The sequence below is a fragment of the Neovison vison genome, chromosome 4 (genome assembly GCF_020171115.1).
Source record: "Neovison vison isolate M4711 chromosome 4, ASM_NN_V1, whole genome shotgun sequence".
Lineage (NCBI taxonomy): Eukaryota > Metazoa > Chordata > Mammalia > Carnivora > Mustelidae > Neogale > Neogale vison.
In genome coordinates this window covers 75582635-75600655 of record NC_058094.1, presented here as the reverse complement: position 1 = coordinate 75600655, position 18021 = coordinate 75582635, and the positions used below count along the sequence as shown (strand labels likewise).

The window sequence follows — 18021 nt, the reverse complement described above, 5'->3', positions numbered from 1 at the left end:
GGCTCTGCCAACTGTATTAGATTTCTATCAAAACTTTACAGTTTATCAAACTCTGGTTCCTGGACTCCAGCCAGAGATCCCAGCCTTGAAAGAGGATTCTTACAATAAATTTAATCTCCAAAACTACTTTCGCCAAGACCACATTGACTTAAAAAATGGGTTTCATATAGATTTAATGTTAGAATCAACATTACCTAGACCTATGCTGTCCAGTATAGGAGCCACTAGGAACACGTAGCTATCTTAAATGTAAAATAATTCAAATATAATAAAATAAAAATTAGTTCTTCAGTCATCCATCCATATTTAAAGTGCTCAATAGCCAATGAATAGTGCTATGAGATAGCATGACTAACAGAAAAGACATTATCCCAGAAAGTTCTATTGTACTGTTCCAAAGTCCATCAAAGCCTCACCAAGACTTGGATTATTTGTCAGAGTAGCTTTTTACATAACAGCATAAAATGGTAAGGCCAGTACTGGGAGTAGGTAAAGTGGATGTCCTCCTCAGAATATAGTTTGGGAGGTATGGGGAAGGCTCACCATCCTATGAAAAGTCCTGCTAGATGAGACTTGCCAAGAACCAGAATGGCATGGGGTGCCTGGGTGGCTCAGTGGGTTAAGCCTCTGCCTTTGGCTCAGGTCATGGTCTCAGGGTCCTGGGATTGAGCCCTGCATCGGGCTCTCTGCCTAGCAGGGAGCCTGCTTCCCCCTCTCTCTGCCTGCCTCTCTGCCTACTTGTAATCTTTCTCTCTCTCTCTGTCAAATAAATAAATAAAATCTTAAAAATAAAAAAAAAAGAAGGAAAAGAACCAGAACAACAAATTAGAGCTTTATCCCCTTAATGTGGGTCAGATGGGGCCCCTCTGCCTTGCACAGTGTTAAAAGTTTCAAAGGAAATACCATGTGAAGGGAAAATACCTAAAGTTCAGTTTTTGGCATTGGGTTGGGTGGGGAAAGCATAAAGAAATTTGGATGAGGAGAAGGTCCGGATAGGGCAAGAGGAAAACACAGTGGCAGAAGGACCTAGAAAATGGTACATTTCACTGTGACGAGATCGAGTTCTGAGCATGCCATTTAAGGATGGAGTGACTGCCATTTTGACAGCTCTGGGGAAATCCTTGATACATGTATGTCGAAGTTGTACACAATGCATGTATGCATATATACACTCAAGAAGCCTCAGTTAACAAGCGAGTGGTATATCAAGACAGTCCTCAGAATGCTAAGAAGGCAAATGATATAAAGAAAAAAAGGGTTTGGAGACTTAAATTACATAATGGAATATCTCATTATCCCTTCTACAGCCCTGCTCCATTCACATTGTGAGAAAGCTTAGAGGACCGACTTGATAGTGTATACACCGTATGCATTCTTCTTTGCCTTCTTAGCACACAGGTGGTGCCTATGAAGGCATCACTTGGATGCTTCATTGACACGAGAACTGGGTCTGAAGGCCAAGCCCCAAAGAGGAATGGTCACGTGACGTCTCAAGGTGACTACTTTGAAGTACAGCATGATTCAGATTTACGAATTTAGCATTTTCATTTAAAAATCTATGTTCTATTTAAGGAAGCCATAGTTAATATTCTTAGGACCAATCTATACAGGTAGAATAAAAAGTCGAGGCAATAATTTTCCGTCACCACGAGTGATACAAATGAGTTCTCTCTTGACCACTGAGCTAGCTGCCAATTCTTAAGAGAATCTGGATACTATCATAGCATGAAGCTCTGGGCTTCATTCTTGAAAAATGACTTCAGGGTTTCTTTTGACACTCCCTCCCCAACCCTTTATATTCGTGATTAACAGGAAAACCTTTCTGTGAATTCACTCAAGTTAGAGATACATCCCCAAATGTTTTTGATGAGTGATAATGTAAATGCTGCCTATCAGAAACCATATAAGATGAGCAGTTAATCAATTTGTTCATTGTGAGCCCAACAGCTCTGTTGAGTGACTTACCAAAATGACAATCGAGTTACACGTACTGTTAAGTTATTGAAAAACGGAAACAAAAGAGTGCTAATTAAAAGTCACTGTTAACCTCAGGGAGAGTTTTATGACAAGGTTAATGTTCTGTCCTTGGCCATATGCTGTGGAAAGTATTTTTCACTACTTGCGATACAGACAGAGAAATTACTAAGGTTTTAGATGACACACAAACCAAAAGGAAAGATTTCATTACAAATCAGTGTTTCTCAAACACTGATGGATGCTTGTTAAAAATTCAGATCCCTGGACTTTGGGGTAGAGGCTGGAAATTTAATTTTTGCTGGTTTTCCTGGACAATACACATTCCCACTAACTTTAAGAAGTACAGAACACTCGAAGGTTCAGGGGGACAATGGATCCAATAGACCGAAACACTTTAATGGAGATAAATTTTGATCACTAAAATTGTGCTGCCAAAATAAAAATGAAGATGGTTTTCTTGCTTTCCTATCCTATAAATCTGTGGGAAATGGGGGAGAAATCTAGTTGAACAGCAGTTCCTGTTCAGAAGATGTGAGGGTCTTTCTTGTAGTGAGAAATCTGGCAGTAAGTGAGAGGAGGCCCTTTTAAGATAACCTTTTATCTGAAATCTAGTTAGACATTTCAACTTTACGGCAGGGCCTTCAGTGTCTCATAGTGCTTAGAACTTTGAGTAAGACGTAAGAGTGATCAAACAGGTAATTAATTGATTTTTGCCCTGAATTCAACAGAAGACAGAAAATTACTTCAGGAACTTATGGAGAACATTTTCCCTAGTTAAAAACGTATGCCTCGTTTCAGAATCCTGTGTTACTACAATGCAAAACTTCTCCCATGAAAGTCAACCTTACCCTCCTATGTTCCTCGCTCCCCACCACCAATCAGCAAGCAGATTCTTACCACAGAAATGGAGTTAGTAAGCAGGGCTCCGTCCTGTCCCAGCAAATTGGAGACGGTGATTTCAGGTAGGTCCATGTTTTGTGGATGAAATGGGAGCAGGCCATTATGGTTCATTGGGTGACACAGAGAGTGGTAACCAGGTTCGACTTCATTCACGTGTACCAGAGAGTGGTCGGGAAGGGAAGGGGGGGTGATGGGTGGAATGTTGAAGTCTTCACTTTCCAGGCTCGGGCCAGGGTAAGACTGAAAAGACAAGGGATATTGTTGCAAATTATCATCCCCCTTCTTCTTTGTCACCGTGAACAATCACACACGACCGTTCGGATATTATTACAAGCAGCCTTATGGATTTGGCAAAGACATTTCAAACACGCAGATTACCCTGCTCTCATTTCACTATGATGTATAGAAGAAAGCTGCCTCAAAGGTATATCCACTCCTTGTATAAAGAGTACTTCCATTAGGCAGTTTTGTTTTTCCAAGAAACTGAACTCAAACAGATATCAAAGGTCCCATTAAAATTTTCCGGAGTTTTAATCTAGCTGAATACCTTTTTCATGGGAATTGTGGGGAAGGAGGCAACTTATAAAATTCATTTTTGTAAAGATTTTATTATTTATTTGACAGACAGAGATCACAAGTAGGCAGAGAGGCAGGCAGAGAGAGAGAGGGGGAAGCAGGCTCCCTGCTGAGCAGAGAGCCCGAATTGGGACTCGATCCCAGGACCCCAGGATCATGACCTGAGCCCAAAGCAGAGGCTTTAACCCACTGAGACACCCAGGTGCCCCATAAAATTCATATTTAATTAAGCATGTTTCATAAGACTTCCTACTGCTCAGATCACGAGAAGTAATCAAATGAATTCCAGAAGTTCTGGGGACAATTGTTTTTGAGTTTTGGAAAAACCGCGTGCTCACAACTGACAAAGAAAAATAATTTAGTAAAGACGTAACTTGGGCATTTTATATAAGTGTGTTTGAATAGAAAGTTTGGCCTATAAAAAAACATTAAAAACTATTTTTATTTCAAAGAGTATACCATTAAAATAAAATGAAGATTGTTTTCTTGATTTCTGGCTATTCACATTTATTTGACATTCCTCTAAAAAGCTGCTAAATAATATTGCTGTCATTTAGATTTCGTTCAGCTAATTTGAAAGGCAATATCACACTGACATTGTTGTAATACTAACTGAGGAATAAAAGACCATCATTAAAATAAATAACAACATATGTGGGGCTTTTCCTTTTGGAAAGTAGCTTTAGAGAAAAGAGGAAGGGAGGGAGAAAAAAAGGAAGGAAAGATTATCTGAGGACACTCCTGTTTAAAACGGAAAGTGGTAAACATTGAGCATTTGAGGAGGGACTGGATAATAAAATATTGTTCCCAATTAAGATCAAGGCATAGCGATACTTAGCATCCTTTATAGAGCAGGTGCTATAATAAAAAGGAAAAAAATTGGGTCCTGATCCCTCTCGCAAGCCTATCTTCCAAATTAAGCATATCTTCCTAGTATATGAGTGCCCAAGTAACAGGACTTGTCTAACAGCACAGAGCCGGCTGAAATGGGCAAGATTTGAAATGAGCAGGCAGAGGGTAGGAGCCAAAGAAAGTAGTGTAAGGTATTCATTGGGTGTTCAGCCAATAAGCTTCATGTTCCTGCATCCAAGCGCCTCGGGTTATTTTTTCCAGATGGCGTCTATTTGTCTAACAGAAAGAAAATCTTCAAGTTGCACTTGCTAAATGTTGTACAAGTTTTGATCTATTTGTTTAGGTGCTGTCAGAAGACATGATGAAATGAAGCGCTCCTGGGAACATCTGGAATTCAGACCTGGTCACGTAGAGGCTCCTGTGGGTTAGCAACTGGGCGGAGTGGGGGTGGAGTGTAGGTGAAGGGAAAGATTTGATCCATCTCTGCGGATCACTGCCCTTGAATAGCTAGAGTTCTGTTAACAAAATCACCAGCTCTAAACTTTAATCATCAGCTACCAAATTTTTATGTTTGTAGTTCAGATCTCTTGTCTGAAAAATACAGTCGTGGTCGGTGTCAAAATCCCAAGTTTGATGAAATTCTCGTTTGCTTGGTATATTTTAGACCTTGAGTCTATAGAGGTAAACCATCAGTTCCTGGTACAAGTATTGACCTAAGAAGAAGCATGAAAGATTTAAAGTGGGAGGTGGGAGAGAGAGGAAGCACGTGTATTCATGCTGGTTTTGTAAAAAGCGCTGTATGAAGTCCTTTGTTTGAGTCATTTAATCCTTAACAATAATCCTGTGTGTGGCTATCATTATCCCGTTTTCCTGAAGGGAAAATCCAGACTCGGAATTTAAGTCACTTTGACTCAGCTCGTAAATAACCAGCTCAGAATATATTGAGGGATAGACACATGCTGTGATACAGAAGCAGTTTAATTGCTACTATTTTATTGGGAAAAATGATACAAAGTTGTCAGTATCCAATGGTCTTGGACCAGCAAAACTTAAGAACTAACATTAGCTTTGGTCTCAAGTCTTTCCTTATCCCAAATTCCATCCCAATGCCTATCCCACTAAAATATTTACTCAGTATGAACACAAGAATGCATAATTTGTCTTTGTGTTGACATTTCAGAAGTGAAGTTATTCATACATCTCTTTTAAGAAGTTAATGGTGTCTGTTTGAATCTTCCCTAAATTAGGTACAGTTAATGCCAGGGATAAAGGAGAAAGATGTTTTTAATTTTATAAATGCTATTAAGCCTCTGGAAATACTCAGGGATATTCTATCCATAGTTTACCATAAACTTTACATGCTAGCATTTCTTTGTAGTTAAATCTTAATTTGTGATGTTTTAAAGGAGGGTTTAATTGGTATCACTTTACACCGAGTGATAACAATTGCACTGCAATTTAATAAAGCTACATGGTTTATTTTCATGTAATTGCACATTAATGTTATTTAATCCACGCACTTATATACCTAAACCACAGATTCCACAACTTAACTGGTAATGGGTAGTTATGTGGATCAGGAATTTTAACAACATAAGGTTACTTAGCAGTTTCTGTTCTTTATGTTAGAAGTCATGATATTATTTGCCATGAACCCATTACAGTGTAATGGGTGCCATATAATAGTATCATAATTATTGTATGAATGTCAAAATGTCACAAAACTCACAAAAACTCCAATGCCAGACTAATTACTAATTATTTTTTAATGTGGAAGTGAATAAGCTAATTCCTCAATGTTGATTTCTGTGATTTGACATCTCTATTTTAATTTTGAAAAACTTAGTAAGAATAAATTTGACTTAACAATAGTAAGATATATATTATTAGAGAAAATCACAGTTTGGGGAGGAAAGCATTACAATAGGATATGGTCGAGTGTTTTCCTTATTCTCCAGAAGACTTCCCGGTTACAATCTGTATTTGATATTTGTTGAATGGATTAACAAATGAATCACTGAATGAAGGCATAAATGAATGAATGAATGAACGCTAAAATGACTTTTTAAAGCCATGAAATCTGTGAAGATGGCATTGTTATTCCAAGGGCTTGAATATACACCCTGTATTCCCAAGACTTTGCACTGGTCAGCTGACAACACAGTATATAACATTAATCTCTCCGCATGTCAGGAAGCCAGACACATCCTGTTAGAGATACAAAGGCTTCAGCTGCCTGAGAAAGTCTGGGGCAGTGTAATTTCGTGTCCCTCTCTGGCTGCTGATCTGTCCCTCTGAAATGGCTTGCACTTACCATTTTATAGAGACACAGAGATCCCAGAGGATTTGTAAGGGTGAGTTTGGGGCCCCTGGGTTCTCAGAAGTTGTTGGAACCTAGCCCCTCTGCAGGTTGAGCATCAGCTAAGGACCCCAAGGAAGCCTCAGCTCTACATCGGGATCCCTTGACAATGGCAGGTGTAATGTCCCGTGCCTGGTTGGCAGCAGGGAGCATGGAGGATTTATAAGGGTGAGTTTGGGGCCCCTGGGTTCTCAGAAGTTGTTGGAACCTAGCCCCTCTGCAGGTTGAGCATCAGCTAAGGACCCCAAGGAAGCCTCAGCTCCACATCGGGATCCCTTGACAATGGCAGGTGTAATGTCCCATGCCTGGTTGGCAGCAGGGAGCATGGAGGGGATGAGAAAGTACGCTGAGCATAGGAATAGTGACCTTGGTGATGAGACCAGGGTGTGGGCAGTCAAAGAAGGCTTCTGTTAAGGCCATCCCTGGGTGACACGGTGGGCCTAATATACTTGTCTACTGACTTAGGGTCCTTTTCTGACTTGGGCTTATTTTCTTCCCTTGAGTCTCAGGAAGGCCATGAATTTCAAGTATTTTTCATTCTCCAGCTGTCTTGGGACCAATGTCCTTTCTAAGACCTTTGCATATCCCCTGAGATAGAGGATTATGCTTCCCCTACCCCCACCCCCAGCCTGAATTAGAGACCACCGATGTCCCAGGTCCTCTAAGAATCTATAGGGCTGGGGTGCCTGGGTGGCCCAGTGGGTTGGGCCTCTGCCTTTGGCTCAGGTCATGATCTCAGGGTCCTGGGATCGAGCCCCGCATCAGGCTCTCTGCTCAGCAGGGAGCCTGCTTTCCCCTCTCTCTGCCTGCCTCTCTGCCAGCTTGTGATCTTTCTTTCTGTCAAATAAATAAATAAATACATCTATAGGGCTGGGTTGCCGAGTAGAATTCTGGAGAAGAATGGTTGTAGACTTGCAAGGTGGTCTCTTATTCCTTATCCCACTTTATAGTGCCTTTTACCCCTTCCAGTCTAGAGATAAGAACCTTATCAGCAGTCTGAGCCCTACAGCTTGCCTCTTCCTCAGGGAATGATAAAAGTCAATGGTGACCATCTACACAGAGAAAAACGTGTTTAGGAATAGTGGCATGAAATTCAAGCCAATACTTTAAATTTTATCTTGGATCTTCATCGTGTTAATGAAAGGCACATTGGACAGAAAAAAGCATGCAAAGTTATTTGCTCTATCCAGTAGCCAGTCTGCGTGATCTAAATGATTTAAAGAACTCGAAGTTTTATCATTTCTACGTAAGCAGACTCTCCTTGATCTTCAGGTACTCCCTCGTCCTAGATGCAGGAGAGCCTCATCACATTGCTGGTGCTGAGATAGGACAGCTCTACTCTAGGGCGGGAGGCTCTGTACATCCCAGTGTGACCAGGGAACAGAAGCCAAGAGTCATGGGATGTGGACTGGAGTGGGCTGTCCTGTCACAAGGCTTGGCTAATTCTGCAATACATGTGAACTTTTCAAGGCCACCTGGGGACCATTGGAAGCGTTAAAATAGTAATTTCAAAATATTATCATCCTCAAGAGAGTATTTTCATGGTTCTACATAGTAAAGCCAGTGACTGTTTCAAGTCATTTTCTTAAAATCTCACCATTGGTATTTGCACATTTACTTATAAAGTTCTGTCTTTCTGTAATGAGAAGGGGATGGATTTTTAGATGGGTTGAGAGTACTCATAATGATTCCTCCAGTGACTGATAAGAATGGCCAAGCGTGTGTTGGAAGGAATGGAGACTCTGGAGTCCAGTAGAGAAGAACTAAATCTAAGTGTGCTGAACATTTAATAGTACAGGTTCTGGGGAAAGTTTCTGATTCCTTGAGCCTCAGTTTCAGAATCTGCTTCATGGGGTTCTTTTGCGCATTGAAAGAAAAAAAAATCAGATAGAAAGTTCTTGATAAATGACAGCTCTAGCATAGCTCTGGTTATTTAAATAGGTTTATACATGCCATGGATTGGGTCATGGCCAAGAAAACAAACAACTACAGACAACGATGGAGGGGATTTAGACACCATTATAAAGGAATTTCAGTATATTTGCCATTGATCCAAACTCATACTGAAACAGAGTGCAGCCCCATTCATACATAATGCGTTCATTAAATTGCCCCCCCAAAATAGCTAAGATCAAGTTTTGCCTTTATTTTAATGGAATGAAATTGCATTTTTGAAATGAAAGAATAAAATGATAACAGGCAACAGTGAACAGGCGAAGGCGGCTAAAGAGCTCAGAGGATAATGACAGGAATGTGCAGAGGGCCACAACTCTTGCCGGCAGGGAACCACACAGGTAGACCAGCAGCCTTGGGTGATGGGATCCTGACAGTTCAGTTCCTACTGACCTAGAGAAATTGTCGATGAACTTGTGTCTAAATTCACCACAAAAGCTACACTTTCTAACACATCGCCGTGTGTTGTAGAAAGGCCGTCTTCCCTGGGAGACTCCTGGCAAGGAGGTGAAATTGCCCATCTGGTGGACTGTATTTGAGACTTGAACCAAGAGCCTGGGTTTTAAGAAAGTAAAAGAGGATCCTTTAAATCTCCTTTGATTTGATCTCTTTGGAAGCTTTTCCAGCCATTTGACTAAGGCCATTGTCCTTTTCCCACTGAACCCTCCCAGTACCCCCATTTGAGTGACAAAGGAAAGGATACTTCTCACCTCGTTTCTGGAAGATCTCAGTGCCTCTGTCTGTTTAATTATATAGTCACATTCCTTTTTAATCATATTGCTTACCATAATCCATGACCTGGGTATCCTGTTTATATTATTTTCTCTTTCTACAATCCATATTTCCTTTTGCTACAGCCTGTTCTTATTTTTTTGTTCTTATTCAACTTTATTGCATCTGGAATTGGGATGTTAATTAGAATGAGTTTTCTCTTGACTATAGAGAATTCATGTTTTCATACTGTCTAGATAGAGTGTTAATATGCTGACCAGGAACAAGTAATGGGAACTCTCTTCTGAACTTTGCCTATTCTTCTCTTTTTTAAGTCTAGTTTTTCCATCAGAGGGGCCTGTTTTTGTGGGTTTCTGTCCACATATTGCAGTCATTATATAAGGCACTCAATCTTTGGTGACAAGAAGTCCCATAACTCAGAAGAATTCAAAAGATATCATCTTGTACATATCTTTAAATTATGTGATGGCTTCATGCAATCACGCATACACTGAAAATATGGCTATAGTTATAACATTGTAAAATATGTTTCTCATATAGTTCTTTATTTGAAAGATAAATAAATAACATTGCTATCCCATGTACACGGATAATCTGTAACACAATTCCTGAAATTTCAGGGTAGAAAAATACCAATGCTTAAATGTGTTTCATCTTCTATTGAAAATTCATGTTGCCTGATTCAAATAACTAAATGGAAAGCAAAGCCAACTACAGAGTTCATTAGAAAAAAAATGATTTAAAAAAAAAAGAGAGAGAAATGATAAACTTCCTCTGTTTTCAGAAGTTAACACATGGCATGTAATGGTGATTTCTCTCAAAAGAGTTTAAACAGCATCAACATTATCTCCAATTTCTTTTGAGAAGACCTTCAGAAGTAGGTATTTTTCAGATTCTTTTGTCTCTGCATGAACGAGGGTTGATAGCTTGAGACTATAATGTATTACTGTGCAAAGCTTCGGTCTGTTACATAAATCATCTTAACACTCAGCAAGAATCGTCCAACAGTGCCATTGATGTGCTCAAGCCAATGATCCTGCAAACAATTTTTTTGTCTTTCTTCACATGTTAGACAATAGCAATAAATCATCTTCATTTAAAAACACACAATGTACTAATTTTTCAAGCAACAGTTATCAAAATGCAATTTTTTTGGTAGCATGTACAACATTTATTTTATTTGTGTTCATTAATTTTTGTACCCTGGGTTAAGTAAAAGGCAATGAGTACCTCACCTACCATAGAAGCATTTGTTATGCACCTACTATGTGTAAGCCATCCTGCCAAGTATGATTTGAGATGCAAAGAACTGTAAGATGTAGCTGGTTATAAAGGAAGTGGATTAGAGGATATATAAAAACTTGGGCTTCCAATAAAGTGCATGTTTGAGGTGTCCAGTGTAAACGGAAGTGGAATTACTTGAAGTTGGGATGATGAAGGGACTGTTACAAGCAGATTTACCCCGATAACAGGGCATGAATATTAGACCCTTCTGCTGAAATGCAATATGTGATCGAGGGAGGAGGATCACAAAACCAGCAAATGAGCAAGGCTAGACAATGTACCAAGGAGGTTCAAAAGCAAGGTCAGGTCTTCTAAGAGAACGTCAAGGGCAAGAGTGGTCCCACTGACCAAAACAAATGTTGGGGTATTGAACTCAACTCAATTCCCTATGAGGCTGGTTTTTACTGGACTCTGTTTATTTCATAATTGAAAACCCAGTGTGTAAAGCCTGAATGAGACCAGGAAACAGGGTTGACTTGAGGCCACCCTGGTGAATGTCTAACACTGACTCTTCTTAAGGCCAGGATTGGTTTATTTATTTATTTGAAAGATAAGGAGAGAGAGAGTGTGTGCACATGCACATGCGCAGGCGTGCTAGGAGAGCAGGAGAGGGAGAGAGAGAATCTTAAGCAGCTCAAGATGAGGCTTCATCCCTCAACCTTGAGATCATGACCTTAGCTGAAATCAAGAGTCAGAGTCACCCAAGCATCCGTCCCAGCTGTATTTTTAGGGGACGGTTTAAAACCAGGCCCTGTGTGCTGTTGTCATATGGGCCTTCCCTTTGGCTAAACAAACAAACAAATGCAAACAAAAACCCCCAAAACACAAAAAACAAACTTCTGGGAAATAGATAATGTACTTCCCCCACAAGCCACAATCCACACACGAATGATTAGGAAAAGCAGATTGAGGGGCAAGAGCTACTTCTGAAACCCTAGTGGGGTCCCAAAGATGTTCTTCTGGCAACAGGTATCATTCCATATTGAGTGTTAAATGGGGTGATTAAGACATTTAAATTTCACTATTTAGCATACAATTTTATGAACAAATGCAGCTATATTTTTGTAGTTTTTCAGAGGTTTTCAATTCTCACACTGAGATTCAGTTCTACATGTTTTTGCTTTATTTTATAAAGAATCCAAAAAATGTATACAAAAAGAAATCACTCTTAGTCCACCCACTCAGGAAAAAAAAAACCCACTATTAAAACATTTGAATCTTTTAAGATTCTTATAGTTTATAGTTGCTATTCTGTTTCAGGGTTTTGTTTTAAGTAGATTATGGAGCTCTGATTTTGAAGATAGTAACGCTATATGTCGATTTCAGAGGATCACTAAGCAGGTATGAGTACCTATTCTCTCTAAGCCTCAGTTTCCAAACCTGTAAAATAGGGATACAATTGTATTCAATTCATTTAAGGTAATCAGGATTAGATGAGATAAATGAGGTAATATAAATAATTTGAATAAATACTGGCTCATACAAGCACTCAATGAATGTTAGTGACATTATCATTTTTTACCATTGTCATTATTCCATCATGTAATTTAATCTGATCATTGAAAATGAATCATGATTAATTTTCCATGCCCATAAATATCATTTACATTATTGTTCAAATGACTGTGCATTATATCCTGCTGTGCATGTTCTATAATTTATAACTCTTGGTGCCCTATTCCTAAACATGTAGGGTGTTTCTGATTTTTCTGTTATGAACCTCATCATGATGAATAATCTTATGTATTTTTTTTTCTTGGGGTAATGTTCTAGAGTTCTATATTTATGCTCAAATGGAATCACAGAATGCTCACTCAAGGGAAGACCTTGAAGACTACGCCTCCACTCTACAGATAAGGAAAATGAGGTCCAAAGAGGTTCAATGATTTGCTTGTATTTCGAGAACTCGTTGGGCAGAGAGGACACCCACAGCATAGAATTACACATTTATTTTTTGTAGATATAATAACTAAATAAAATGCATTGGGTTTTAATATAACATCTTAAAACATTTATGGTCTTTAAGCTTCAATATATTTTTTTTTAGGAAAAAAAAAAACAAAACCTGTGTTGAATTGATTGTTGCTTATGGTCAACTTCTCTTTGCTAAATCATATTCAGGCAGGCAGTATGGACTCGATCATTCAGCACTGGCTAGTTTTATATGTACATATTTTATATGTATGCTTAAAAATACATATTGTAAGTGTTTATGACCATTCTTATCATTTTTGCCCATTGCAAAGAAATCAGTAAATGTTGGGAATGTAGACTCACATTCTTCATAAAGAAACCAGATCAGCAGAGGAGGAGAACTAAACAGATGGTTTGGTCCCCCCTCAATCAAGGAGGCCAGGAAAAGGAAAGCGGGACTCCTGTTTCTACTCACCATATTCTTATAGGCAATTCCTACTTTTTTGACCTTTAACCAGGAAACAATTTTAAATGGGTACTTGAATATTCGAGGAGCATCTCGCTTCCTAAGGTCTTTGCTAGGAAGAAAGCTTACACTGATGGGGAGCTGAAGACAGGGACATGGAAGAAGAAGAAAAAAAAAAGTTGGACAGTTGGAGGCCATTCCCTCAGTTATTTATTTATATATTTTTTAAAGATTTTATTTATTTATTTGCCAGAGAGAGAGGTAGAGAGAGCAAGCGAGCACAGGCAGACAAAGAGGCAGGCAGAGGCAGAGGGAGAAGCAGGCTCCCTGCCGAGCAAGGAGCCCGATGTGGGACTCGATCCCAGGACCCTGGGATCATGACCTGAGCCGAAGGCAGCTGCTTAACCAACTGAGCCACCCAGGCTCAGTTTGATTGAGCTCTGTGTTATTTCACAGGTTAGATATAAAAATGAATGAATCTAACCCTGATGGTTTGAAATTAGTGGATGACTGTCTGAGCCACCCATTCCCTCAGTTTGATGAAGGGTAAACCCCCATCCTTCAGTTATGCAGAAGCTGGATCCTGGGGAAAAGTCAAGAGAGGGATGTCTTATGGGAAGACCTCTTGTACTTTGTCTACCTTCTAGACGATAGGTATCTAGAAGGATATCTATCTTCTCTAGAAGGATGAGTATGAAGGGTGGGAGAAAAGTGTACTAGACCTGGACAAGAAAAGTAGTGAGAATTCAGAGGAAAGATGACAGCAGTAGTGGCAAGGAGTCAGAAAGAGCTAGAAAAGTCCAGGAGGAAGGAATCATCACTGGGTAAATTAAGGAAGCAGGGACAGCACTGAACACCTCACCCTTGTACAGCTTGTGTGTGTGCTGGAACAAGTATGAAATATGAAACCGAAATTGGAATATGAAATGGCTGCTTTTGTTGGTCAACAGTGGTCAAATATTCTCAATTTCATTTGGTTCAACCTAACATTTTTAAGAATATTCCCACACACGTCACAGTACTGAGCATTTCTCTCAGTCCTACCAAAGTGATTGATAGTCCATCAATGTCTTGACCTTAAAGTGCTAAAATCAAATGAAGCCTAGCTGGGCAAAGATGGAATTTGACTTGGGCAATACCCGGGCTCTGATATTTACTAGTTTTTTTGCCGTTTGGCCAATCACTTTACCTCTGTCATCCTCACAGAACTGTTGTTAAGGATTAAATGAGATAATATATGCAAAGCTTTTGCTTAGTCCCTTGCCAGACACAGGGAGCTGCCAACAAACAGTTTTTAATTACTATTGTGGATCTAATTCATTCATTATCTTGGGGAGAGGGGAGGGCTAACATAAACTTCTAGCAAAGCAGAAGCTTTCTACTGACACTTATCGTTGTCTGGACAAACAAGACGTTCTAGGAAATCAGTATAAGAAAATAACAGCTCAGGAGTCACATTGCAGACCAGGTTTCCCTGAAGGCAACTTCTGTCTGGGGCTGCCAGTCCTGCCCCAGCCCTGCAGTCCTATTACCTGCCCCCGACTCCATGCCTCCAAGACCATTCTTTGTTTTGCCTTCAGAGAATAGCAACTCTGGGTAGGTTTAGCTCTTCCTGAAGGAAAGCCTTCTGAAAGGCAAGGAGACCCAGTTTTAGACAGGGAAGCCTTCATGATTGGTCTCCAATCGTGATCCTTGCAGCCCTTGTGAGTTTCAGACCAGACTATTCCATTCCAATGATTTGATGGTAGGACTAAGAAGTCATTTGTTTGACTTCACTCGCAACAGGGAACATTGATACCAATGTATCAATATGCAGCAAGGAATGCATGAAGGATATTTTGCAAGACAGTCATCCACTAATTTCAAACCATCAGGGTTAGATTCATTCATTTTTATATCTAACCTGTGAAATAACACAGAGCAGAGAAAAAAAGAAAACAGAAGGAAGAAAAAAATATGGATGGACATAAAGATTAAACTGAAACCTTGTGTTTCTGCGAAGTCTCTCCACAACCGAGGAACTGAAACTGCAAAGGGAAACTTGACACTTGTTTAAAGGTGTTTAGGTGGCAGGTGAGGATATGAAGAAGGAGGTCTCAGGAGAGATAGGGGTGGGTGGAAAAACCTCAGCTTTTCCAGGCCTCAGTGTCCTTATGCTAAAAATGGGCAAAATATGTCTACTTGACATAGTGGCATAATAAAATTTCAGTGTTTATTGAGAACAATCTGTACGTGTCTTGGAAATGGAGTTGGCATAGACAGATGACATCATTCAACATATCTCTATTCTTAACTTGAAATACCATACCTATTTTTTAGACATTCTTTAGTGACAGGTTTGCTATGGCAAGTGCCAGACCAAAAAAAAATCGAGCATATTATATATTGCAAAAGTTAACAGGAAGGATCACTGAGTTTTTCATAATTGCTCATACACTGAAGAAAAATATCTACAAAGTACCAATCTGAACAAGCCAATGGGCTGTTTCAAAATGGATCAAATGCAACTGTAGAACCTGGTTAGGTGGTATACCGGAGTCACAGTCCCCCTTCCCAGGGCCAAAATGTCTTGGTGTCTCTCGACAGTTGCCCACTGAACAAACCGTCCTCCAAATGAAGCTTGATAATTTTGGAGAATCTGTTTATTGTTTTTGTTTTTGTTTCTGTTTAACCACTAATGCTATTCCACTCAGACCATTTTCATCGTTTTTATCACTGAAATGCATTTCCCTAATGCTTGAAAAAACGTACTATTAGACAATTATCATAAAATTCTCAAGCACACTCAGCAACAAACATTCATTTTGTGAAATAAAAAATGAGTCTTATATTCACAAATCCCACAGCTTGGAAATGTATATGATACACAACATTTAACCTGTCAGCTGCCTCATTAGTGTCAATGAGTGGGAACTGGCAATCAGTAGATGGTGTGTTCCACACGTGTTTATGTTTCAAAATGTTCCCAAAATAGCTCTGCGGGAGAGGTTGATATAAAACACTTCTACTGGACAAATGAATTTCAGTTCAATCTTATGGTCTACTTAAAGTCTTTTTGAGGAATCCATGTTTCTTATGTAACTGATCCTTTATAGCTAACAGAGTTAAGAGCCCACTAATAATAATGATGATGATAACAACAACAATAATAAAGTCTGTGTGGATAAAAGTCCTCTAAGTTTCAATCCCACCAATATGTAAATGTTCAAGAAAATATACAGAGACTGATGTGTGTTTGACTACCAAGAGCTCTAAGATATATATTTGTACGTCCCCCGTGTTCAGAATCCATACAGCTATTAAGACATTTTTATAAACTGTAAGAAATATGTGAGCTATTTCAAGATATAATTCTGAAAAACAGACTTCCATGTAAGAAGCCAATTTAGGAAGAAAACAACATAAACAATTGTAACTTGTGTGCTCAAGTGAAGCATCTTTTTAATTTTGAGTAATGAAGATGTCAAGCCAAATGCTAGAGTAGTTTAACTTAATTAGGTGGCCTATTTTTCCAGGCATCCTTTCATTTCCCATTGAAAACTCAGCTTGTATGCAAGGCAACAAGAGCAATTTTGTCTGTAATGAATACCTCCGGGACTGCGCAGAGTAATCATTTGAATGTTACGCTGAAGACTGGTTTGAGTAACTAGTTTGGGCTTGTTAAGATGCCAGACTTTGTTGGACTAACTAGATGACTCAAAGCATGGTGGCTTTGCCATTTTATTGGGTCAATGGTCAAAAAGTCAACTTGACTTTTCTCCTGAAATTTCTGCCAAAAGGAACCAATCTAAAAGTAATTGGTCTAATTTATAGTTCAAATTTATGTCATAATCATGGAAATTTTATGGCCCATAGTCAAGAGATTCCCCCCCCAAAAAAAACGCTCTTTAAAATATTATGCTTTCTACTCCTTTTTTTCATACCTCATTTACACTCTAACCTAGAGAATTTTCTCATTAGAATAACATGTAATTAAAAATATATAACTTTTAATACATTTGCAGATCTCAAAACATTGTAATTCTAGCAGTAGATTAAAGAAATTCATGTACAAAGAGGAACTTGGTTCCACTGCCACTGTATTGCTTATGACAAACAGCAGTACAACAATTCTTTTAGGAATGACTGCCTGTTAGTCTATTATGACATTAATTCTTTGAGTCTTGTATTGGGCTCTCTGAGGAGACAGGAGGGCTGGTGCCTTTTGTTAATGTGCCGAGGTATGAGCCCCAGGTGGAGAGAAGCTACTGGAATGAGATGGGCTGGGCCAGGTTTGCTAAATGGCTGCAGCTCGGGACTGAAAATTCGCAAGCAGAAGACCCAAAGAGTTAAAATGATTTTCAAAAAATGTATGCAGAATATTTTAATCACTCTCTTGTCTCTCAACAAATAATACTGCATACTTCCGATGCCAGACACTCAAGGCACAGGAGATCCAGGGAGAAACAAGGGCGAGTCCTGTCTTTGAGAGCTTACCATCAGGTGGGCAAGACAAGAAAAGGGGTACCAATTCTAGTATGCTACATGTCACAGAGGGGCAAATATGTACATCAATAACTCCAGCTCCACCGGGAGAGGCCTGGGGTGTGTAAGGAGGGAAGAGACATGGATCGTTTGGCATTTGGCAACAGGGCAAGGAGAAATGGAAAGGTGGAAGTGAGGTGAGAGGAGAGAAATTAATGAGAGACCGTGAGCCTGGAGCTCAGGCAATAATCACGTAGAAGGAAAGAGGAAACAGATTCAAAAGTTACGCCAAAAAGTAGAATCGACACTATCTAAATAATTACAACACTTGCTCAGGGCTCAGTGGTAAGGGAGACTCTCAAAGTCTGTGTCTTGATGACTCGGTAGATGGTGTTAAGCTTATGATCTAATCGGGTTCAATCAGGTAACTTTCTTAAGAATTAAGCTTCTCCATGACCTGACAACTAGAAAAACTTTCTGATTTCCCCCATTAGGAGATTATTTCTTGTACAAAAAGATCAGTCCTTCTCCAACTTTTTCACAC

The 18021-nt window shown here is 39.4% G+C and overlaps 1 protein-coding gene across 2 annotated transcripts in view; it reads right to left on the bottom strand.

The window, feature by feature from the left end:
* Nucleotides 1-18021, bottom strand: part of TOX (thymocyte selection associated high mobility group box) — a 303336-nt gene that overhangs the window by 127505 nt on the left and 157810 nt on the right. For both annotated transcript variants that reach the window (XM_044245550.1, XM_044245551.1), the window contains one exon: nt 2875-3117. In XM_044245550.1, coding sequence (XP_044101485.1) covers nt 2875-3117 — 243 coding nt within the window. The remainder of the gene's footprint in view (nt 1-2874; nt 3118-18021) is intronic.